The 26,280-nt window shown below is 45.4% G+C and overlaps 1 protein-coding gene across 1 annotated transcript in view; it reads right to left on the bottom strand.

Annotated features, from left to right (window-relative positions):
- Window positions 1-26,280, bottom strand: part of LOC135544749 (mitogen-activated protein kinase kinase kinase 1-like) — a 130,161-nt gene that overhangs the window by 39,688 nt on the left and 64,193 nt on the right. The window contains exons 8-13 of the mRNA XM_064972612.1: window positions 25,059-25,140; window positions 10,185-10,377; window positions 9,662-9,904; window positions 7,034-7,155; window positions 6,308-6,399; window positions 4,393-4,585 (exon numbers count right to left, since the gene is read on the bottom strand). Coding sequence (XP_064828684.1) covers window positions 4,393-4,585; window positions 6,308-6,399; window positions 7,034-7,155; window positions 9,662-9,904; window positions 10,185-10,377; window positions 25,059-25,140 — 925 coding nt within the window. The remainder of the gene's footprint in view (window positions 1-4,392; window positions 4,586-6,307; window positions 6,400-7,033; window positions 7,156-9,661; window positions 9,905-10,184; window positions 10,378-25,058; window positions 25,141-26,280) is intronic.

The following is a 26,280-nucleotide window of genomic DNA, read 5'->3' as shown; positions in this document are numbered from 1 at the left end:
GGAGGTTATGTTTCCCGTTACAGTTCCCCCCGGTCTGTACGCGACAGAGCGTTTCCCTGGAGCCCGGGACACGTGGAACGGAAATGGCCCGGTTTGCCGCAATATAGACAACGTTGCTCCCTCATCCGGCGGTCTATCGCAGCCTGGGAGATGCGTCCAATCTGCATGGGTTCCGGTGGAGCCAGCGAGGATAAAGGTGGGGACTCGGAGCTGGGACTGATAGGGGCTAGAGGTCTACGGTTGAGTTCTCTCTCTCTCAGACGCTGGTCAATGCATGAGGCCAACTTGATCAGGGACTCGAGATTCAGTTCATCTTGGATAGTGTCGGAAAGTCCTTTCAGAAAGCACACCGTGAGCGCCTCGTTGTTCCAGCCACTCGCTGCTGCCACCGTGCGGAACTGGATGGCATAGTCTGTCACACTGCGCCGACCTTGGTGGAGAGTCAGGAGCTGTTTGGCTGAGTCAGGACCACTGCTTGGGCCTTGAAACACTCGTTTGAATTCCTCAGCAAAGGCAGAATAGCTGGCACAGCAGGAACTATGGGCATCTCACACAGCAGTAGCCCAGGCCAGGGCTTTTTCTGACAGCAGGGTGATGATATATGCGATCTTAGACCGGTCGGTGGGAAACGACGAGGGTTGCAGCTCGAAGGAGAGAGAACATTGGGTGAGAAACCCTTTACAAGCACTTGGATCACCTGAGAACCGTTGGGGAAGACGAGGTTCAGCCAGGGGGTTAACTGCCATGGGTACGTGAATCTGAGGTACTGGGATGGGAACTGTTGCCGGGGTAAGTCGATCAGATATCTGCTTTATGGAAGTCAGCATCTCCGACAGAAGATGAGAATGTCTAGCCATTAAGGCCTCTTGATGAACCAGGGCGGCTTTGTGGCGTTGGACAGTCTCCTGGTGGTGGGACAGCATGGCAACAAGGTCCTGGGAACTGGCTGCCTCTGGGTTCATTTATGGCTCGGTGTTTCTGTCAGGACCCGGTTACGAACCCGGGTCTCCGGAGTGAGAAACAGTCACTTAACCAACTGAGCCACGAATAGTCGGCAGAACCCAGAAGATGAGACAGACACAGCAGTACTTGAGACGGTGTATTTAATAAAGTAAAAAGGGAAGTCCTTCAGGAAAACATGTAACTCCACAACCTCAAAAGGAATTCCACAAGAACAAAGGTAATCCTCCAAGACGAAAAGGTAAATCCACAAGGTGGTAGGTATAGCATAAAAAGCCTCAAAAGATACTCAAAAATAAATAAACAAGAACAAAAAACAGAATTCCACAAGAGAGTCCACAGAATACTAGGGCTGGGTGCTAACATACAAACACAGAGCAAAGAACTGAGGAAAACTAAGGGTTTAAATACAATCAGGGGAAACGAGGCACAGATGCAAATAATAATGGGGATCAAGGGAAAACAAAAGGTCAAAAAGCACAATGGGGGCATCTAGTGACCAAAAACCGGAACAACCCTGGCCAAATCCTGACAACTGTGATGATAAATTTGAAGAAAGGACTTGAATTGCAGATTGAAACAGTGTAAAAGATGGTTGTTGTGGATGTTGCTTCAAAGCCCAATACAAAGCAATGGAGAGTGCTATTTAAGGTGCTAATGAATTCAAACCATCTTAAATCTTAAAGTTTTCTGTTTTTCCTCCATGCATATTAGAGATTATGCATAGGCCCAAAGACTCAATCATGGACACTCTTACTGACAGTTGTCGATTCTTTGTATTGTTGTCTCTATCTTCTTGACCTTGGTGCTGTTGTCTGTGCCCAGTAATGTTTGTACCATGTTTTTTGTGCTGCTACCATGTTGTGTTCTTATCACGTTGTTGTAATGTTGTGTTGCTACCATTGCTGCGTTGTCATGTTTCGCTGCCTTGTTATGTTGTTGTCTTAGGTCTCTCTTTATGTAGTGTTGTGTTGTCTCTCTCGTCGTGATGCGTGTTTTGTCCTATATTTATATTGTATTAATAAAAACATATCAAATATAATCCAAGGCCCCTGTCCCCACATGAGGCCTTTTGCTTTTTGGTAGGGCAGTTAACCCACTGTTCCTAGGCCGTCATTGTAAATAAGAATTTGTTCTTAACTGACTTGCCTATATAAATCAAGTAGAATTTTTTTTTTTTTAACCTGAAAAGAAAACTGAATTAAAATGATCATTGTGCCATTATACAATACATATCCTACAGCATATCACAGTAGAAATCTGAAGTTTACATACACCTTAGCCAAATAAATTTAAGCTCAGTTTTTCACAATTCGTGATATTTAATCCTAGTAAAAATCCCTGTTTTAGGTCAGTGAAGACCACTTTATTTTAAGAATGTGAAATGAGAGAATTATTTATTTCAGCTTTTATTTCTTTCATCACATTCCCAGTGGGTCATAAGTTTACATACACTCAATTAGTATTTGGTAGCATTGCCTTTAAATTGTTTAACTTGGATAAAACGTTTCAGGTAGCCTTCCACAAGCTTCCAACAATAAGTTGGGTGAATTTTGGCACATTGCTCCTGACAGAGCTGTTGTAACTGAGTCAGGTTTGTAGGTCTCCTTGCTCGCACACACTTTTTCAGATCTGCCCACATATTTTCTATAGGATTAAGTTCAGGGCTTTGTGATGGCCACTCCAATACCTTGACTTTGTTGTCCTTAAGCCATTTTGCCACAACTTTGCAAGTATGCTTGGGGTTATTGTCCATTTGGAAGACCCTTTTGCGTCCAAGCTTTAACTTCCTGACTGATGTCTTGAGATGTTGCTTCAATATACCCACATAACTTTCCTACCTCATGATGCCATCTAGTTTGTGAAGTGCACCAGTCCCTCCTGCAGCAAAGCACCCCCACAACATGATGCTACCACCCCCGTGCTTCACGGTTGGGATGGTGTTCTTTGGCTTGCAAGCCTCCCCCTTTTTCCTCCAAACATAATGATGGTCATTATGGCCAAACAGTTCTATTTTTTTTTCATCAGACCAAAGAACATTTCTCTAAAAAGTATGATCTTTGTCCCCATGTGCAGTTGCAAACCGTAGTCTGTTTTTTTATGGCGGTTTTGGAGCAGTGGCTTCTTCCTTGCTGAGCGGCATTTCTGGTTATGTTGATATAGGACTTGTTTTACTGTGGATATAGATACTTTTGTACCTGTTTCCTCCAGCATCTTCACAAGTGTGCCTTTGCTGTTGTTCTGAAATTGATTTGCACTTTTCACACCAAAGTGCGTTCATCTCTAGGAGAAAGAATGTGTCTCCTTCCTGAGCGGTATGACGGCTGCGTTGTCCCATGGTGTTTATACTTGGGTTTTGTTTGTACAGATGAACGTGGTACCTTCAGGCATTTGGAATTTGTTACCAAGGATGAACCAGACTTGTAGAGGTCTACAATTCTTTTTCTGAGGTCTTGGCTGATTTCTTTTGATTTTCCCATAATGTCAAGCAAAGAGACACTGAGTTTGAAGGTAGGCCTTGAAATACATCCACAGATACACCTCCAATTGACTCAAATGGTGTCAATTAGCCTATCAGAAGCTTCTAAAGCCATGACAACATTTTCTGAACTTTTCTAAGCTGTTTAAAGGCACAGTCAACTTAGTGTATGTAAACTTCTGATCCACTGGAATTGTGATACAGTAAATTTTATTTTTTTCCCCCGTTATTTTACTGAGTTGACTGTTCTCATTTACAGAAATGACCTGGGGAAAAGTTACAGGGGAGAGGAGGGGGATGAATGAGCCAATTGTAAACTGGGGATTATTAGGTGACAGTGAGGCCGGATTGGGAATTTAACCAGGACACCGGGGTTAACACCCCTATTCTTACGATAAGTGCCATGGGATCTTTAATGACCTCAGAGAGTCAGGACACCCATTTAACATCCAATCCGAAAGACGGCACCCTACACAGGGCAGTGTCCCCAATCACTGCCCTTGGGCATTGGGATATTTTTTTTAGACAAGAGGAAAGAGTGCCACCTACTGGCCCTCCAACACCACTTCCAGCAGCATCTGGTCTCCCATCCAGGGACTGACCAGGACCAACCCTGCTTAGCTTCAGAAGCAAGCCAGCAGTGGTATGCAGCTTAAATTATAAGTAAAATAATCTGTCTGTAAACAATTGTTGGAAAAATTACACACTTGTGCATGTGTGAAATAGAACAAATATAAGCACCCACTAAATTATTTTTGCACGGTCACCAACTCAAGGCTGTGAGCTCAAGGCTACATGACGACATGATCAAAACAGAATATCACTGGGCACAATGCTCATCCCTGTGGCGCACCTCCACCTCTCCCCCGGAGACTCGAGTCATCAGCTACTGTAGGTGACCAACAAAGCTATACAAGGACAAGGTCACATGATATGACTGTAAAATCACAGACCTCTCCCCCAGGGTCTGAGACTGGTGGCAGTCCCCTCCGGAAACTATGTGGGGGTAGAACTCGGCGGGGAACTCTAGCAGGAGCCTGTCAATCAGACAAAGGCGGCCCATCAGGGCCTGCCAGTTATTGGCCTCCGTCTGGGGCCCCAGGATGCAGTTCAGGACATAGTCCACCCCGCCAATACCGATGGACCCTGGGAGAAAGGTAGAGACGTTTACAATGAGTAGTCAGTTGGGTCTTTTTTTAATTTGTAAACTGTTGTTAAGACATGAGTTACAGTCACGTACAGTGCCTTGCAAAAGTATTCATCCCCTTGTTGTTTTTCCTATTTTGTTGCATTACAACCTGTAATTTAAATAGATTTTTATTTGGATTTAATGTGAAATGGAAAAAATTACTTATAAAAAAAAAAAAAAAAACAACTGAAAAGTGGTGCGTGCATATGTTTTTACCCCCTTTGCTATGAAGCCCCTAAAAAGAAGTCACATAATTAGTTAAATAAAGTTCACCTTTGTGCAATCTAAGTGTCACATGATCTGTCACATGATCTCAGTATGTATACACCTGTTCTGAAATGCCCCAGAGTCTGCAACACCACTAAGCAAGGGGCACCACCAAGCAAGCGGCAAGAAGACCAAGGGGCTCTCCAAATAGGTCAGGGACAAAGTTGTGGAGAAGTACAGATCAGGGTTGGGTTATAAAAAATTATCCGAAACTTTGAACATCCCACAGAGCACCATTAAATCCATTATTAAAAAATGGAAAGAATATGTCACCACAAACTTGGAGAGGACCGCTGACCAAAACTTAAAGACCAGGCAAGGAGGGCATTAATCAGGGAGGCAACAAAGAGACCAAAGATAACCCTGAAGGAGCTGCAAAGCTCCACAGCGGAGATTTGAGTATCTGTCCATAGGACCACTTTAAGCCATACACTCCACACCGTTGGGCTTTACGGAAGAGTGGCCAGAAAAAAGCCATTGCTTTTAAGAAAATAATAAGCAAACACGTTTTGTGTTCGCCAAAAGGCATGTGGGAGATTCCCCAAACATATGAAAGAAGGTCCTCTGGTCAGATGAGACTAAAATTTCGCTTTTTGGCCATCAAGGAAAACGCTATTTCTGGCACAAACCCAACACCACTCACCACCCTGAGAATACCATCCCCACAGAGAAGCATGGTGGTGGCAGCATCATGCTGTGAGGATGTTTTTAATTGGCAGGGTCTGGGAAACTGGTCAGAATTGAAGGAATGATGGATGGCGCTAAATACAGGGAAATTCTGAAACCTGCTTCAGTCTTCCAGAGATTTGAGACTGGGACAGAGGTTCACCTTCCAGCAGGACAATGACCCTAAGCATACTGCTAAAGCCACACTCAAATGGTTTAAGGGGATACATTTAAATGTCTTGGAATGGCCTAGTCAAAGCCCATACCTCAATCCAATTGAGAATCTGTGGTATGACTTAAAGATTGCTGTACACCAGCGGAACCCATCCAACTTGAAGGAGCTGGAGCAGTTTTGCCTTGAAGAATGGGCAAAAATCCCAGTGGCTAGATGTGTCAAGCTTGTAGAAACATACCCCAAGAGACTTTCAGCTGTAATTGCTGCAATTTCACCCCCACAAAGTATTGACTTGGGTGAATAGTTATGCACGCTCGAGTTTGATATTTTTTTTTTTTTCACCGTAAAAAATATTTTGCATCTTCAAAGTGGTAGGCATGTTGTGTAAATCAAATGATACAAATCCCCCAAAATCTATTTTAATTCCAGGATGTAAGGCAACAAAATAGGAAAAATGCCAAGGGGGTTGAATACTTTCGCAAACCACTGTACATCAATTTGAGTAATATGGGGAGAGAGTGCTATTTCCGCTGAACACCCAGCGAGGATAAATGGGATTTGTAGTTCTTACCTGCTTTGAGGATCTCTCTGCCCACGGCCAGCTCTCCTATTTGGGCTTTACACAGCTCCAGTAGTGTTGACACTGACAGCTGACTGGTACGACTGGACATGACACAGAGAAACGACACTCAAAATGTATTTATGTCCATGCTAGACTGCTAATGCTTTTCATTCATTTTGAAATCATTTTTTTTTTTACAGTTTGTAATCTCTCGTGAACAGACGAAGTAAACATCTGACCAGCGAGATTGTAGTTCTTGGTTAACAAAGACTACAAGTTGTGCAATTGAGACATTGAAATGAGACATGGGGAATGTAATCTGTTAATTAATGTACTATCAACCTAATGAATACAGTATTATATCACAAGAAAAGGTGGTCATGTTTGAGTCAGTTCTTGAAGATGTATATCAGACAAATTCTAATCTTGACCTCAAAGCCAGTTCCACTGCTGATTTTCATTCGTCCCCTCTAATCAATGATTGATTTAGAGCTGGGACAGCCGGTGGGTGCAATGGATTATAAGGTAGAACAGAAAATAAGCTCTGGACCTCCTGGCTCCTATTTGAATACCTCTGATATACAGTACATCATACAGTATGATCAGTGGGGAGATCTAACAAGTGCATGTCATATTTTGTATTCCCCACCAGAGGGCACTAGCTACTGGCAGTTGCAGTGAACCCCTGGCAGGCTCGCATATCTATCCCACTCGTTAGTTTGAGACGGACTTTACCTGTTGGCGTCGGCACATTTGACAAGGATAGTCTCCACCACGGGCCGGAGCAGCTGCTGCAGCCGTGAGCGCTCAGACACCGAGTGGCAGGGCGTGTACACCAGCATGGCCCGCAAGGTTTTCTACAGAAAGAGGACAAGAGACCAGGGTTCACATTTACAACTCAAACATAAAGTACCAATATTGTTACTGTGTGTCCAGTGTGTGGAAAGTTAAAAAGGAGATATGGTGATGTGTAGTGAAAAGCTTCATCACAAAATATTAGATGGGCTGATCAAACTAATGGCTGAGAATTCTATATATCAAGTGAATTTAGTAGAGTCATTGAGAGTCATTGAGAAACACAAGACCTCTTGGAGCGCCCTAACATAACACTGTGGTTCGGTGGTGGGAGGAATTGTACTTTTGACCCCGCCGAGTTACGACCCTGTCTATTCCTGTGACAATATGGCTGCCTGGGCCTGACCTCAAGGCTATTAGAGAGGCCTCTGTGGCCTTGGCAGGAGGTGGAGACTTGGTGGTGCTCCGCCCCAGCCTGACTCCCAGAGAGAGAGAGAGAAGAGGCGTGGGAACTGGTGACTGATAGAGCGTTGCACTGGAACGCTGCCCAGAGACAGATTCAAAGTTCTTTCAATTCAATTCAATTCAATTCAAGGGGCTTTATTGGCATGGGAAACATGTGTTAACATTGCCAAAGCAAGTAAGGTAAACAATAAAAATTAACAGTAGACATCACACATACAGAAGTTTGAAAACAATAAAGACATTACAAATGTCATATTATATATATATATATATATATACAGTGTTTTTACAAGGTACAAATGGTAAAGGACACAAGATAAAATAAATAAGCATAGATATGGGTTGTATTTACAATGGTGTTTGTTCCTCAGTGGTTGCCCTTTTTTCGTGGCAACAGGTCACAAATCTTGCTGCTCTGATGGCACACTGTGGAATTTCACCCAGTAGATATGGGAGTTTTTCAAAATTGGATTTGTTTTCGAATTCTTTGTGGATCTGTGTAATCTGAGGGAAATATGTCTCTCTAATATGGTCATACATTGGGCAGGAGGTTAGGAAGTGCAGCTCAGTTTCCACCTCATTTTGTGGGCAGTGAGCACATAGCCTGTCTTTCTCACTCTCCCTCTGCCAGGCAGGCAAGGTTACTCCTTCCTCCCCCTCATGCTTCCCTCCCTCTAACTACTTTGTCCCACTCGCTCTTTCATGCTCACACACACAATGCACACTATCTCTCCCTGTCAACCCCATTTGCTCCAAGCTTCCCAGTCTACTCCACTCCCTCTCAACCCCCATTACTCCATGCTCCCGAGTCTACTCCACTCTTAGGAGACAGATCATATCAATAAACAAGCGTTTACTTCCAATAGTGAGGGCCACATCACATGGTACGAAAAGGTAAGAAAATAAGTTCTTGAAATGGTGGCTCTGCTGTTTTCACTTGCTACAAGGTCTCAGGTAGTGCACACGTAGCAAACGACCTTGCCCCGCGATGCGAGGGCGCTCTTCAACCTCAAACAAAATAGAGCCTTTTCAAAGCAACAATTTAAGTCGATCTGGCCCACTCCAAATCTGGTGGTGCCCGTGGTATTCTTTGTCCACCCGCCATCACCACCATCCCCTTGTTTGTCTTGAAAGAAGAATACAGTAAACACCAAAGTCTGTCTGCTACTAAACACCATGGAAAACCCCCAAGAGGACAGAACTTTTTTTGTTTTCCATAACTGCTGCTCTGCTGAAGCAAAGTGCTTTGGGGAAATGTCGATTGTCCAGAGGGCCTGCATTTTTTAAACACGCACCAAGAACTAGGATCCCGTGGGTCTAGGTTGGTAGAGCATAGCGCTTGCAACACCAGGTTGTGGGCTCAATTCCCACAAGGGATAAGTAAAAAAAAGTATGAAAAATGTATGCACTCACTACAGTAGTCTGCTAATACTTTAAAAAAAACTATTATTCAAAGAGACCAAGTAAATAAATAGCGAGAAAGACCTTTTTTTCTCGCTCAGTCTGTCCCTGGAGAATCCCTGCTGGTTTGACTCTGTTCAAACTTCCTGGATGTTCAGTGGACTTTAGAGCTAACCAGACTACCTTGTTGTTGAAGTGAACTTCAGCACAATTCAAGAGATAACTTTCATCCATATTGGGTGGGAGGGAGAAGGGCCAAAGTTTGAACGCAGAGATCAGGTAGTGCGAATCAGCTAATCAAGTGAAGATATATTTGATATATGGGCCTCTCACTTATCAGGAACACGTATGAATATCAAAAGGCCCAGTCCAGAAACAACCACAAGATGGATCTACAACCATATTTCTTAGACATATCCAATTCTTTCCTTTTATCAAATTACAGAAGTTAGTTTGATTTTCGATCGTTTAATACATGGGGTCCCAATCCCAAGATTTGCTGTCATCATGGCATCCTAATAAAGATAAACTTTTGGGAATCGCTGGGCTCGGAGTTGTTTCTGGATGGGGCCTAAGACTTTAAAGGGTTCACAATGCTTTCCCTGACAGCTGGAGTATGGTACAGTTATAGAATTACACAGTAAAACTTGATTCTTAGTTTCACAGGATCTGTGGGGGTACAGTAATATTAAAGAGTCTCACCAGTGCGGCCACGTAGACCTTGTAGACAGGGTCAGCACACACCATGGAGAGGACGCTGCAGCATGACTCCAACACCACATCACCTGACACCTCTGTACAGCCCGCCCCGGCCCCTGGGCAGGAGTGCTCGCCATTGGCCAGGAGGAGCGCGCCACTGACGTCGTGCAACAGCCGCCGCAGGGCCATCTCCCGGATGTTCCAGTTCCTGGAGAACAGGCAGCCCACCACCTCCATGCCAAACACCTGGAGAGGAGGACACACACAAAATTATAACTACGAACGGAATATGGCACTGATCTGATACAGACATCAACAACATGTAAACCCTCTTGGTATGCAAAGGGATGAAGACATTAGGTTTGTTTGCCTCTAGTGTAATGGAACAATTCCAAAATGGAATGGAATAGTCACAAAATGCAAGCTCAAATGGTAAATAAAGTATTTGAAAGTATTGTACATATGTGTTTGATCCAGGTCTGGTCGACATTATTAGACCCCACATCTATCTTTCCACCCCTCTCACCTTGATCCAGGGCTCGGCCAGTTCTTTGTAGGTCTGGGGGACCTGCTGGACCCCGAATTGGGGCAGGGTGAAGTCCCCATCCTGGGACGATGACCAGCCTCTGGAGTCCCCCTCGCTGTGGGACGATGATGACACCTGGGGATGACCCACCGCTGCAGCGTTCTCAATAGAGACAGAGGAGGGGTCATGGCTGCTGAGAAAGATGCCAAAGTCAGTCAGGTTTTAGCAACTTTTGGGGGACTTTTAAACATGGTGGCAGTAGAGTCAAGGTTTGAATTCGTATTTGAGTATTAGCATTTTCATGTTTTGAGCAACTGATATTACAAATAGCCTTGGTCAAGAATATGCTGATACAGGCACGGTCAGGAATATAGTTATACAAACCGGATGAAATGGGGGGAATTTCGTCAAAGGAGAGGACGGGTAAAATTCCCCTTTCTGAAGACAGCAGGCACCAAACTGGCACCAAACTAGTGAAAAAATCTGAATCCCTTCTTTCGAAACTCTGCCCTACCTGTTGAATTGGCATAAGGGTAATGTAACATTGCGGATCATTATCATAATGGCGGTTCAACATTTTTCAGCGAAAAAAAACTGGTTAGGGTTTCAGTGCAGGGTGGAAGCGGAGGGGGTAACACAGACCCTTTCTGATTGTATTCATGGCTTGAGGGGGAAAAACAACAAGAAATGGGCTTCTATCATTTCATTCCCAGGCAGACGCACAAAACAAGGGCTGGTGTCTGGCTGTCTAGCTCATCTAACCGAGCCGTGGAGAGGATTCAGCTCACGACAAACCTACGAGTGCACACACAAACGCAGAAGCACACGCGCATAAACGTGCATAAACACACACACACACTCACACACAGAGAGCCCGGGCACCAGCATAGGCCCTAGGTAAGCCCTGCTGAGCATTCTGTGGTACTTAAAGTTCATAGATATGATTGAGGATAGTGTATTTAGCATACATGCATGTACTTATGGTACGGCCTGAGCTCATTCAGTGGTATGCAATATTATATATTTCTTGTTAACAAACTATAGCTTTGGCCAGTCCATTAGGACATCTACTTTGTGCATGACACAAGTAATTTTTCCAACAATTACTTAACTTCTAAATCACTGCATCACAATTCCAGTGGTCAGAAGTTTACATACACTAAATTGACTGTGCCTTTAAACAGCTTGGAAAAGTCCAGAAAATGATGTCATGGCTTTAGAAGCTTCTGATAGGCTAATTTATATAATTTGAGTCAATTGGAGGTGTACCTGTGGATGTATTTCAAGGCCTACCTTCAAAATCAGTGCCTCTTTGCTTAACATCATGGGAAAATCAAAAGAAAACAGCCAAGAACTCAGAAAAAATATTGTAGACCTCCACAAGTCTGGTTCATTCTTGGGAACAATTTCCAAACGCCTGAAGGTACCATGTTCAACTGTACAAACAATAGTACGCAAGTATAAGCACCATGGGACCACACAGCCGTCATACCGCTCAGGAAGGACACGCGTTCTGTCTCCTTGAGATGAATTTACTTTGGTGTGAAAAGCACAAATCAATCCCAGAACAACAGCAAAGGACCTTGTGAAGATGCTGAAGAAAAAGGGTACAAAGGTATCTATATCCACAGTAAAACGAGTCCTATATCGACATAACCTAAAAGGCCGCTCAACAAGGAAGAAGCCACTGCTCCAAAACCGCCATAAAAAAAGCCAGACTGCAGTTTGCAACTGCACATGGGGACAAAGATTGTAATTTTTGGAGAAATGTCCTCTGGTCTGATGAAACAAAAATAGAACTGTTTGGCCATAATGCCATCATTATGTTTGGAGGAAAAAGGGGGAGGCTTGCAAGCCAAAGAACACCATCCCATCCTTGAAGCATGGAGGTGGCAGCATCATGTTGTGGGGGTGCATTGCTGCAGGAGGGACTGGTGTACTTCACAAAATAGATGGCATCATGAGGTAGGAAAATTATGGGGATATATTGAAGCAACATCTCAAGACATCAGTCAGGAAGTTAAAGCTTGGTCGCAAATGGGTCTTCCAAATAGACAATGACACCAAGCATGCTTCCAAAGTTGTGGCAAAATGGCTTAAGGACAGCAAAGTCAAGTTATTGGAGTTGCCATCACAAAGCTCTGACCTCAATCCTATAGAAAATTTGTGTGGCAGATCTGAAAAAGCGTGTGCGAGCAAGGAGGCCTACAAACCTGATTCAGTTACACCAGCTCTGTCAGGAGGAATGGGCCAAAATTCACCCCACTTATTGTGGGAAGGTTGTGGAAGGCTATCAAAAACATTTGACCTGAGTTAAACAATGTAAAGGCAACGCTACCAAATACGATTTGAGTGTCTGTAAACTTCTGAAAGAAATAAAAGCTGAAATAAATCATTCTCTCTACTATTATTCTGACATTTCATATCCTTAAAATAAAGTGGTGATCCTAACTGACCTAAGACAGGGAATTTTTAGTAGGATTAAATGTCAGGAATTGTGAAAAACTGACTTTAAATATGTTTTGCTAAGGTGTATGTAAACTTCAGACTTCAACTGTATATAATGTTTTACAGTGGCTGGCTACATATCCCAGAAGTGGTGGTTTAGGTGGCAATTGCTCGGCCTCTGACCGCAAGGCACTACAGAGGACAGTGCGTATGGCCCAGTACATCACAGGGGCTAAGCTGCCTGTCATCAAGGACCTCTACACCAGGCGGTGTCAGAGGAAGGCCCTACAAATGGTCAAAGACCCCAGCCACCACAGTCATAAATAAAATCAAATCAAATTTAACAGTCATAGGACAAAAAGGCTTCTCAACAGTTTTTACCCCCAAGCCATAAGACTCCTGGTAATCAAATGGCTACCTGGACTATTTGCATTGTGAGCCCCCCCCCTGCAAACCCTCTTTTTAAGCTGCTGCTACTCTCTGTTTATCGTATATGCATCATCACTATAACTATACACTCATGTACATACACTCATGTACTTCCTCAATTGGGCCGACCAACCACTGCTCCCGCACATTGGCTCACCGGGCTATCTACATTGTGTCCCACCCACCACCCGCCAACCCCTCTTTTTAAAATACTGCTACTCTCTGTTCATCATATATGCATAGTCACTTTAACCATATCTACATGTACATACTACCTCAATCAGCCTGACTAACCGGTGTCTGTATGTAGCCTCGCTAGTGTTATAGCCTCGCTACTGTATATAGCCTGCCTTTTTACTGTTGTTTTATTTCTTTACCTACCTATTTTTCACCTAATACCTTTTTTGCACTATTGGTTAGAGCCTGTAAGTAAGCATTTCACTGTAAGGTCTACCTACACTGGTTGTATTCGGCGCACGTGACAAATAAACTTTGATTTGATTTGTGTCTTTCTTCCCTTGGCTATAATGATTGAGAATTAAGATGTCTCTAATAGTGGTGTGGGGGGTCTAATTTGGGGCCTGATTCCTGAATCCCTTCCCTGGGCTCAGTTGTTGGCTTTTATTAGATGTTACTGGATGGCCGCCGTTTTGCAAGCACCGATACAACTGTGCTATTTTGTGAAATGTATCTGCTATCATTTTTTTTCCAACTGACAAGTACTGTTGAACACCATAGCACCCTCCAAGCTTATCATTAAGATAAGGGGGGCCCTGGGTCTGAACCCCACCTTGTGCAACTGGGTCCTGGACTTCCTGATGGGCCAGCCCACTGGTGAAATAATGGTTAAATAAAAAAATGCAAAAATGAAATAAGCATAGAGAAACAACAGTCCATCAAGACATGAAGGTCAGTCAATCCGGAAAATTTCAGGAACTTTTAACGTTTCTTCAAGAGCAGTCATAAAAACAATGAAGAGTATGATGAAACGGGCCCTCATGAGGACCGCCACAGGAATGGAAGACCCAGAGTTACATCTCCTGCAGAGGATAAGTTCATTAGAGTTACCAGACGTAGAAAGAGCACCCCTAAAAAATGCTTCACAGAGTTCAAGTAACAGACACATCTCAACATCAACAGTTCAGAGGAGACTGCGTGAATCAGGACTTCATTTAAAAAAATATATTTCACTTTTATTTAACCAGGTAGGCCAGTTGAGAACAAATTCTCATTGACAACTGCGACCTGGCTAAGATAAAGCAAAGCAGTGCGACAAAAACAACAACAGAGTAAACAAACGTACAGTCAATAACACAAAAGAAAAGAAAAATAGAAAAATCTATGTACAGTGTGTGCAAATGTAGAAGAGTAGGGAGGTAGGCAATAAATAGGCCATAGAGGCAAAATAATTACAATTTAGCATTAATACTGGAGGGATAGATGTGCACATCAGTGCAAGTAGAGATACTAGGGCGCAAAATAGCAAGAGGGTAAGTAATAATTTGGGGATGAGGTAGTTGGGTGTGTACAGGTACAGTGATCGATAAGCTGCTCTGACAGCTGATGCTTAAAGTTAGAGAGGGGGATATAAGACTCCAGCTTCAGAGATGTTTGCTATTTGTTCTAGTGATTAGCAGCAGAGAACTGTAAGGAAAGGCGCCCAAATGAAGGAGTTGGCGTTGGGGATGACCAGTGCAATATGCCTGCTGGAGCGCATGCTACGGGTGGGTGTTGCTATGGTGACCAGTGATCTGAGATAAAGCGGGGCTGTACCTTGCAAAGACTTATAGATGACCCAGAGCCAGTGGTTTTGGCAACGGATAAGTAGTGAGGGCCAGCCAACGAGAGCATACAGGTCACAGTGGTGGGTAGTATATGGGGCTTTGGTGACAAAACGGATGGCTCTGTGATAGCCTCCAACACTCTACTCAGCAAACTGGATGTAGTCTATTTTGTAAATGACATTGCCGAAATCAAGGATTGGTAGGATAGTCAATTTCACAAGGGTATGTTTGGCGGCATGAGTGAGGGAGGCTTTGTTGCGGAATAGCATTTAAAAATAGTTGGAGGCCACGGAACGAGTGTTGTATGGCGTTGAAGCTCGTTTGGTGGTATGTTAAAACAGCGTCCAGAAAAGGGCCAGATGTATACAGAATGGTGTCGTCTGCGTAGAGGTGGATCAGAGAATCACCAGCAGCAAGAGCGACATTGTTGCTGCAGTAAATGCTGAGATGTAGGGGTAGCCAGGTGGAATACATGGCCAGCCGTGGAAAGATTATTCTTGAAATGATCGATTATCGTAGATTTATTGGTGGTGACAGTGTTTCCTATCCTCAGTGCAGTGGGCAGCTGGGAGGAGGTGCCCTTATTCTCCATGGACTTTACAGTGTCACAAAACTTTTTGGAATTAGCGCTACAGGAATCAAATTTCTGTTTGAAAAAGCTAGCCATAGCTTTCCTAACTGACTGAGTATATTGGTTCCTGACTTCCCTGAAAAGTTACATATTGTGGGGGCTATTCGAGGCTAATGCAGAACGCCACAGGATGTTTTTGTGCTGGTCAATGGCAGTCAAGTCTGGGATGAACCAAGGGCTATATCCGTTCTTAGTTCTACATTTTTTGGAAGGGGCATTCATATTTAAGATGGAGAGGAAAGCACTTTTAAAGAGCAACCGGGCATCCTCTACTGACGGGATGAGGTCAATATCCTTCCAGGATAGCTGGGCCAGGTTGATTAGAAAGGCCTGCTCCCTGAAGTGTTTTAGGGAGTGTTTGACAGTGATAAGGGGTGGTCGTTTGGCCGCGGATCCATTACGCATGCAGGCAATGAGGCAGTGATCGCTGAGATCCTGGTTGAAGACAGCAGAGGTGTATTTGGAGGGCAAGATGGTCAGGATGATATCTGAGAGGGTGCCCATGTTTACGGATTTAGGGTTGTACCTGGTAGGTTCCTTGATAATTTGTGTGAGATTGAGAGCATCTAGCTTAGATTGTAAGACAGCAGGGTGTTATGCATGTCCCAGTTTAGGTCACCTAACAGTACGAACTCTGAAGATAGATGGGGGGCGATCAATTCACAAATGGTGTCCAGGGCACAGCTGGGGATGAAGGGGGTCTATAACTGTAACGGCTTTCGTCTGGTGGAAGAGAAGAAGACCAAAATGCAGCGTGGTAGTTATTCATGTTCTTTAATAAATTAACTAGACATGAAATAACGAACAAAACAAAGAACGAACGTGAAAACCTATACAGCCTATCTGGTGAACACAAACACAGAGACAGGAACAATCACCCACGAAACACTCAAAGAATATGGCTGCCTAAATATGTTTCCCAATCAGAGACAACAATAAACACCTGCCTCTGATTGAGAACCACTCCAGACAGCCATAGACTATGCTAGATACCCCCACTAAGCCACACACCTAACAACACCCCAAGACAAAACATACCACAATAAACCCATGTCACACCCCGGCCTGACCAAATAAATAAAGACAAACACAATATACTACGACTAGGGCGTGACAGAACCACCCCCCCCCCCCTAAGGTGCGGACTCCCGGACGCACACCAAAACCATAGGGGAGGGTCTGGGTGGGCGTCTGTCCATGGTGGCGGCTCCGGCGCAGGACGTGGACCCCACTCTATTAATGTCTTAGTCCCTCCTCCTCGCATCCTTGGATAGTCCACCCTCTCCGCCGACCATGGCCTAGTAGTCCTCACCCAGAACCCCACTGGACTGAGGGGCAGCTCGGGACTGAGGGGCAGCTCGGGACTGAGGGGAAGCTCGGGACTGAGGGGAAGCTCGGGACTGAGGGGAAGCCCGGCACTGAGAGGAAGCCCGGCACTGAGAGGAAGCTCAGGCAGGTAGTTGAATCCGGCAGATCCTGGCTGGCTGGCGGTTCTGGCAGATCCTGGCTGACTGGCGGATCTGGAAGATCCTGGCTGACTGGCGGATCTGGAAGATCCTGGCTGACTGGCGGATCTGGAAGATCCTGGCTGACTGGCGGATCTGGAAGATCCTGGCTGACTGGCGGATCTGGAAGATCCTGGCTGACTGGCGGATCTGGAAGATCCTGGCTGACTGGCGGATCTGGAAGATCCTGGATGACTGGCGGATCTGGAAGAGTCTGGCTGACTGGCAGATCTGGAAGAGTCTGGCTGACTGGCAGCTCCTTGCAGACTGGCAGCTCCTTGCAGACTGGCAGCTCTGGCTGCTCCATGCAGACTGACAGCTCTGGCTGCTCCATGCAGACTGACAGCTCTGGCTGTTCCATGCAGACTGGCAGCTCTGGCTGCTCCATGCAGGCTGGCGGCTCTGGCTGCGCTAAACAGGCAGGAGACTCCAGGCAGCGCTGTAGAGGTGGAAGGCTCTGGCAGCGCTAAACAGGCGGGAGACTCCAGCAGCGCAGGAGAGGAGAAAGGCTCCGGTAGCGCTGAACAGGCGGGAGACTCTGGCAGCGCAGGAGAGGAGGAAGGCTTCGGCAGCGCTGGAGAGGCGGGAGACTCCGGCAGCGCAGGAGAGGAGGAAGGCTCCGGCAGCGCTGGAGAGGCGAGGCGCACTGTAGGCCTGATGCGTGGTGCTGGCACTGGTGGTACTGGGCCGAGGACACGCACAGGAAGCCTGGTGCGGGGAGCTGCCACCGGAGGGCTGGTGTGTGGAGGTGGCACAGGATGGGCTAGACCGTGAAGGCGTACTGGAGATCTTGAGAGCAGTGCCGGCACAGGACGTGCAAGGCTAGGAAGGTGCACAGGAGGCCTGGTGCGTGAGGCTGGCACCATCTTCACCAGCCGACTAACACGCACCTCAGGACGAGTATGGAGCGCTGACCCAGGTGCCATCAAATCCCCGACACGCTCCGTCGGGCGAATTCCATGCTTAAAGCACCAACACTGCATCTCCCTCATTTCTCTCTCCTCCAATTTCCCCATTAACTCCTTCACAGTCTCTGCTTCGCTCACCTCCAACACCGGCTCTGGTTCTGGTCTCCTCCTTGGCTCCTCACGATAAACACGGAGAGTTGGCTCAGGTCTGACTCCTGACTCTGCCACACTCTCCCTGAGCCCCGGCGCCTCTCCGCTTTCCCGCCTCCAGTTCTTCTTTGGGGCGGCGATATTCTCCAGGCTGAGCCCAGGGTCCTTCTCCGTCCAATTCGTCCTCCCATGTCCATTCCTCTCTTTGTTGCTCCTGCTGTTGTGCTTGCCTGTTACCACGCCGCTTGGTCCTGTTGTGATTCTGTAACGGCTTTCGTCTGGTGGAAGAGAAGAAGACCAAAATGCAGCGTGGTAGTTATTCATGTTCTTTAATAAATTAACTAGACATGAAATAACGAACAAAACAAAGAACGAACGTGAAAACCTATACAGCCTATTTGGTGAACACAAACACAGGGACAGGAACAATCACCCACGAAATACTCAAAGAATATGGCTGCCTAAATATGGTTCCCAATCAGAGACAACGATAAACACATGCCTCTGATTGAGAACCACTCCAGACAGCCATAGACTATGCTAGATACCCCCACTAAGCCACACACCCAACACCTAACAACACCCCAAGACTAAACACACCACAATAAACCCATGTCACACCCCGGCCTGACCAAATAAATAAAGACAAACACAATATACTATGACCAGGGCGTGACAATAACAAACTTGTTTCTGGAGTTTTTAAAAGTAGAAACTCGAATTGTTGGGCACAGACCTGGATAGTATGACAGAACTCTGCAGCAATCTCTGCAGTAGATTGCAACTCCGCCCCCTTTGGCAGTTCTATCTTGTCGGAAAATGTTATAGTTAGTGATGGAAATTTCTGGATTTTGCTGGCCTTCCTAAGCCAGGATTCAGACACTGCAAGGACATCCGGGACACAGCAATTCAGACAGCTAGCAGGCCGGGGATAGTAGGCTAGCAGATGGGCCGCAACGGGAGAGCCTGTTGTAACCCCCTCGGATGGTTACGTAGGCAGACCAGTCGTGATGGATCGACGGGGCTCCGTGTCGGCAGCAAGCAAATTCATGGTCAAATTTCTGCAGAGAAGCTACTACTAAAGGACACCAATGAAAAGATGAGACCTGCTTGGGCCACGAAACACGAGCAATGGACATTAGACCAGTGGAAATTTGTCCTTTCGCCTGATGAGTCCAAATTTGAGATTTGTGTCTTTGTGAGAAGCAGAGTAGGTGAACGGATGATCTCTGCATGTGTAGTTCCCACCGTGAAACATGGAGGAGGAGGTATGATGGTGCTTTTCTGGTGATACTGTCTGTGGTTTAATTATAATTTAAGGAACACTTAAGCAGATTGGCTACCACAGCATTCTGCAGAGATACGTCATCCCATCTGGTTTGCTTTTAGTGGGACTATCATCTGTTTTTCAACAGGACAATGACCTAACACACCTCCAGGCTGTGTAAGGACTATTTGATCAAAAATGAGTGATGGAGTGCTGCGTCAGATGACCTGGCCTCCACAATCACCCGACCTCAACCCAATTGAGATGGTTTGGGATGATTTGGACCGCAGAGTGAAGGAAAATCATCCAACAAGTGCTCAGTATATGTGGTAACTCTTTCAAGACTGTTGGAAAAGCATTCCAGGTGAAGCTGGTTGAGAGAATACCAAGAGTGTGCAAAGCTGTCATCAAGGCAAGGGTGGCTACTTTGAAGAATATAAAATATATTTAGATTTGTTTAACACTTTTTCAGTTAGTACATGATTCAATGTGTTATTTCATAGTTTTGATGTTTTCACTATTACTATACAACGTAGAAAATAGTAAAAATAAAGAAAAACCCTTGAATGAGTAGGAGTGTCCAAACTTTTGACTGGTGCTGTACATTCGGAGGCTGCTTTCTGGCAGCCAACGATTTTAATTCTGCGTCATTATGACATGTTATGCCCAACTTCCATAAACACGTCTCCTTCGCCACTAGGGGCAATAAAGTTAAAGCTTAGGACTCTGGGTCTGAACACCTCCCTCTGCAACTGGATCCTGGACTTCCTGTTGGGCCAGCCCCAGGTGGTGAGGGTAGGCAGAACCTCAACATGGGGGCACAGAGGGTTGTGTGCGTAAGGCTCCACTCCATTGACGTATTGTACGTGTGTGCGTTCACGTGGGTGGAATCATTATTTGTTTCAGCGGACTCTTTTCGTTTCGTTCCACCCAGAGAGGAAGTCAGCCTTGTGTAGTGTACAGTATATCCACTAGTGGGCTTGGGGAGCCAGAGTAGCTCACCAAGCAAGAAGGGCTGAGACACTCTTATTGACTCGGAAAGTATTCAGGCCCCTTTAATTTTTCAACATTTTGTTACGTTACAGGTGTATTCTAAAATTGATTAAATCAATCTTCTAGAAGGACAACCATCTCTGCAGCACTCCACCAATCAGGCCTTTATGGTAGAGTGACCAGACGGAAGCCACTCCTAAGTAAAAGGCACATGACGGCCCGATTGGAGTTTGCCGAAAGGCACCTAAAGACTCTGAGACCATGTGAAACATTTACATTTACATTTAAGTCATTTAGCAGACGCTCTTATCCAGAGCGACTTACAAATTGGTGAATTCACCTTCTGACATCCAGTGGAACAGCCACTTTACAATAGTGCATCTAAATCATTTAAGGGGGGGGGGGGTGGGGGGTGAGAAGGATTACTTATCCTATCCTAGGTATTCCTTGAAGAGGTGGGGTTTCAGGTGTCTCCGGAAGGTGGTGATTGACTCCGCTGTCCTGGCGTTGTGAGGGAGTTTGTTCCACCATTGGGGGGCCAGAGCAGCGAACAAGATTCTCTGGTCTGATGAAACCAAGATTGAACACTTTGGCCTGAATGCCAAGTGTCACGTCTGGAGGAACCTGGCACCATCCCTATGGTGAAGCATAGTGGTGCATCATGCTGTGAGGATGTTTTTCAGCGGCGGGGACTTGTCGACTAGTCAGGATCGAGGGAAAGATGAACAGAGCAAAGAGTGATCCTTGAGGAAAACCTGCTCCAAAGTGTTCAGGACCTCAGATTGGGTGTGAAGGTTCACCTTCCAACAGGACAACGACACTAAGCACACAGCCAAGACAACGCAGGAGTGGCTTTGGGACAAGTCTCTGCATGTCCTTGAGTGGCCCAGTCAGAGCCTGGACCCAATCGAACATCTCTGGAGAGACCTGAAAATAGCTGTGCAGCGACGGTCCCCATCCAACCTGACAGAGCTTGAGAGGATTTGGAGAGAAGAATGGGAGAAACTCCCCAAAAACAAGTGTGCCAAGCTTGTAGCATCATACCCAAGAAGACTGGAGGCAGCAATCGCTGCCAAAGGTGCTTCAACAAAGCACAGAGTAAAGGGTCTGAACTGAATACTTATGTAAATGTGATATTTAAGCTTTTTATTTTTTTATGCTTTACGACACTACTCTTTAGCCACAAAAGCAAACATGCCCTTGAATGAGTAAGTGTGTCCAAACTTTTGAATGATGTTCTCTTCTTCTGGTTGATTATGTCATGTTGTGACTTACACACTTGGTTTTGCTGTTTTTCTTATCCACACTTTACAAATCACAATAAAGAGTACTATAATGACAGTCACTTTTTGGGAGGCTAGACCGTCAAGACATTGACCTAACCTTGCGTTATGTGTAGTGGCCTTAAAATGGGGACTTTTCTCCTATGGTACATGGGTGAGAATGGCTGTCCAGCTTTAGACAACAAGGCTAGACCTTCGAGACATTAACCTCATCTACATAACAAGGTTGTACATGGTCATGTGTAGTGTCCTTTCAATGGAGACATTAGTGCTTTGGTACATGGGCAGACCCCCAAAACATTAACCTCATCTAGACAGCTCATGTACAAAGCATTACAAGTTTACTGAGTGACTGATTCAAAACAGTAATATTTTCTGCCACAAGTAAAAATAACTAGACAAATACATTTGCAGACCTTTTAGATATTTATTTACCATCACAAAAGGAAATGTAAAAAAAAATGTGATAAAAGGGGAAATAAGAGAAAAAACACAGAAGTAAATACCAGCAACATGTGAATGAGGATGAAAAAACGGCACAAAAAAATACCCACTACCCTGGTTCGAATCCAGGCTGTATCACAAACGGCCGTGATTGGGAGTCCCATAGGGCGGAGCACAATTGGCCCAGCATCATCCGGGTTTGGCTGGTGTAGGCTGTCATTGTCAATAAGAATTTGTTCTTAACTGACTTGCCTGGTTAAATAAATGAAAACTGGGTGAGACAAACGGTAGATGTTGATCAGCAGGACTAGACACCGTCCATGGCACCATGATGTCGAAGACAGACTTTACTGGACACTGCTGCTGTTTCTGGAACTCCTGCTGACGTTTCTTCAAGTCATCCACCTGCTGCATTGTGTCAGTGTCCGAAGGACCCTCAGCTGTCTTCCTCTTCCTGCCACTGGAGCTGGGTCGGGGAGATGGGGCGGAGGTTGATGGAGTTGCAGGGCAGAGAGCAAGGGTGCGCCTGGACGGTGGGATGGGTGTTGGTGAGAAGGGCCTGGGTGTTGGGTAGAGGGGCCTGAGAGGTGATGAACCAGGTTGGGGAGATGATGAATCAAGGGGCGATGAACCACCGGTAGATTGGCCCTCAGGGCTCAGCTCTGTCTCTGGACTGTCCAACACACCACCACCCTCCAACACCTACAAGCAGATGGTGAATACATTAGAATACTGTGCAAGAAATCTTAAAACATCTCCATTGGCTCCTTTGAGTAAAAATGTTTACCCAAAATAGCTGATTTCAACATCTCAATCTAATTAGCACACACCACAGTGCCTGTGTCAGATGTTTGAACTAGCCCTGCTAATCATTATGATAACACAGGCACTGAATATTTCCCACTCACAATTTCTCCCATCCAGAAAATAGCTAATTTTGCATGTTCTAACTAGGTCTGCTAAACATAAGATCCCAAACACACACACTGTACAAATAGACTTGGATGTATGACGAGTACATACCGTATCGGGCATACTGGTGTCTGTCTGACGATATTTCACATGAACACCGAGCCAATCCTGTTGTCTGACAAACGGTGGGACCCACACACCAGTGGCAGCCCCACTCCTCAACTCCTTCACCCTTTTCAGATTGTGAACATACTGGCACCAAATATTTTTCAATGCTTCTTTGACATCAGTATTGGTGTTCAAATTTCGTGAAATCTCCCTCCAGCTGTCGTCTTTTGCATGCTTGTCCAAATACAACCCCATCGAAGGGTTGTAAAGCTTCTCTTATTGTCTCACCAGTTTGCACAGACGCTCCACAAAACTGGACAGACATAATTATGCTTAGAAAATATCAAATAAAAAGCACAAAAAAGGAAGCTTGAGAGTAGTAGAAGCAAAGTAGAAGAATGTTCATTGGTTCTGAGTTTATACTAGAAATGATACTGGAAAATGTGTGATGTAGACACAGGGGCAGGACTTCCGTTGCAAAACTAACTTAGTACTGCCCCTGAGTCATCGCAAGGAATGATGTGTCTCAATTTCCAGGTAGAAAAAAACTGTGTCAAATGACGAAGCGTATAACAAGGAGCCACCCCTTTTGTGATGGAAAACGACATTGCAACACTGCACTACGCTCCGTCAGCACTGTTTGCGTTTGTCTGTAGACCCCTTTAGTCCCCTTCTTTACTCCCTGTTCACCCACGACTGCGTGGCCACGCACGACTCCAACACCATCATCAAGTTTGCTCACGACACGACGGTGGTAGCCTGATCACCGCCAACGATGAGACAGCCTACAGGGAGGAGGTCAGTGGACTGGCAGTATGGTGCAGGAACAACAACCTTTCCCTCAACGTCAGTAAGACCAAGGACGGCCAGTCCACTGACCGCTCCACTGCAACCCAGTGGGTCGAAAGCTCAGTCGTTAAGAAGGCGCGACAGCACCTCTTCCCCTTCAGGTGGTTGAAAATGTTTGGCACCCTCAAATCCTCAAAAAATGGTACAGCTGTACCATTGAGAGCATCTTGACTGGCTGCATCACCACTTGATATGGCAATAGCACCACCCTCGATCGCATGGCGCTACAGAGGGTGTTGTGTCAGCCCAGTACATCAATGGGGCAGAGCTCGCTGCTATACCTCTAAATCAGGCAGTGTGAAAGGAAAGCCTGGAAAATTGTTAAAAGACTCCAGCCATCCAGGCCATAGACTGTTCTCTCTGCTTCCGCTCAACAAGCTGTACCAGTGCATCAAGCCTGACACCAACAGGCTCCTGAACAGCTTCTATCCCCAAGCCATAAGACCACTAAATAGCTAACTAAATTGCTAACAAATGGCTACACAGACTGAGTTGACTGTAATGACACACTGTTAGCTATGTGAGGCATAGTCTAATATAGCCTAGTGCAATGCTAAAATGCTAATGTAATGACACACTGTTAGCTATGTGAGGCATAGTCTAATATAGCCTAGTGCAATGCTAAAATGCTAATGTAATGACACACTGTTAGCTATGTGAGGCATAGCCTAATATAGCCTAGTGCCATGCTAAAATGCTAATGTAATGACACGCTGTTAGCTATGTGAGGCATAGTCTAATATAGCTTATCTCACCGCTAAACACTCAAGGCTCTTTCCTGTCTCTAGGCTACTGTGCGCCATTGACGTAGCCTACAATAAATCCATCACAGGTTTGAGTGCACTTCCACACTAAATGCTCTAGTTTAAATCATGAACACTTTGTGAACATACAGTATAAATAGCTTATAAACCATTTAATAGTTAGCTAACTTTAAGTTAACCATAACTCGCATTCAGTTCGCATGAGATTTGCAAAACGGAAAAGCTGTTCTGATGTCTCAGACTGAGGCAGATGTTTCCTTTCCTCCCAGAAACAAATATAGTGAAGCCGCTTCCCCCGCCTTTCACACAGCCAGCTGGTAGGCTGCTGAATTCATCCCCCACTCCAGGAGTCTTGACCAGGTGTTCCTAGATCCGAGACCGCGTACATCTTAAAATCACCTGTAAAAATCATGTGACTTCCACTTGGTTCTACAGAGGGGGCAAATGAGCGTCTCGTGGTTCTGCCGGCATTCCTCAGCCCCTGCGAGACACAGACAGAGAGACGGACAGAGAGACAGACAAGATTAGCTCTACACCCAGTTTAGATAGGGGACAATGCACCGACTGGCTGTCAAGGAAGTCAAGGCTCCAATAAAATGGAGCAGAAATTAGACTGTAGTTTTTAGAGAGAAGAGAAGGGCCAGGGCCTCGGGATGAACATATCAGATTTCTATCGAGGGGGCTGTATAGTGCTGGAAGTGTGTGTGTGTGTGTGTGTGTGTGTGTGTGTGTGTGTGTGTGTGTGTGTGTGTGTGTGTGTGTGTGTGCAGGGGGAAATGGAACAGGAGTACCTGGAGGGGTGCATTGCATGTGTGTGTGTGTGTAAGGTGAATGCCCTATGCACTGTTTAACCTGAAGGAGGGAAACAAGGTACAACACAGCTATGGGGAGTTTGCACACTAGTCCCCTCTACTGAAGGACAATAGAATCGTGCCTGCAAGGCCAATGAACACCTTGTCTCACCGGAAGCCCCGCCTTACACAGATGATAAACCCGAGGCAAGTTTTCATTCCTTTAATTCTTCACCAAACCCAGAACTGGGACGGCGTGGGGCCGAACAGGTGTTGTACCTCATTTGCCTCCTTCAGCGAACAGTAGTTGTATGAGGTAGTCACATGGAATGTATTTCAATTAACAGGTGTGCCTTGTTAAAAGTTAATTTGTGGAATTTCTTTCCTTCTTAATGCGTTTGAGCCAATCAGTTGTGTTGTGACAAGGTAGGGGTGGTTTTCAAAAGATAGCCCTTTTTGATAAAAGACCAAGTCCATATTATGCCAAGAACAGCTCAAATAAGCCAAAAGAAACTACAGTCCATCATTACTTTAAGACATGAAGGTCAGTCAATCTAGAGAATTTCAAGAACTTTGAAAGTTTCTTGAAGCGCAGTTGCAAGAAGCATCAAGTGCTATGATGAAACTGGCTCTCATGAGGACCACCACAGGAAAGGAAGACCCAGAGTTACCTCTGCTGCAGAGGATAAGGTCATTAGAGTTAGCAGCCTCAGATAAATGCCAAAATAAATGCTTTACAGAGTTCAAATAAGAGACACATCTCAAGATCAACTGTTCAGAGGAGACAGCGTGAATCAGGCCTTCATGGTTGAATTGCTGCAAAGAAACCA

Source organism: Oncorhynchus masou, chromosome 8 (assembly GCF_036934945.1).
Source record: "Oncorhynchus masou masou isolate Uvic2021 chromosome 8, UVic_Omas_1.1, whole genome shotgun sequence".
Classification (NCBI taxonomy): domain Eukaryota; kingdom Metazoa; phylum Chordata; class Actinopteri; order Salmoniformes; family Salmonidae; genus Oncorhynchus; species Oncorhynchus masou.
This window is presented reverse-complemented; position numbering and strand designations above follow the sequence as displayed.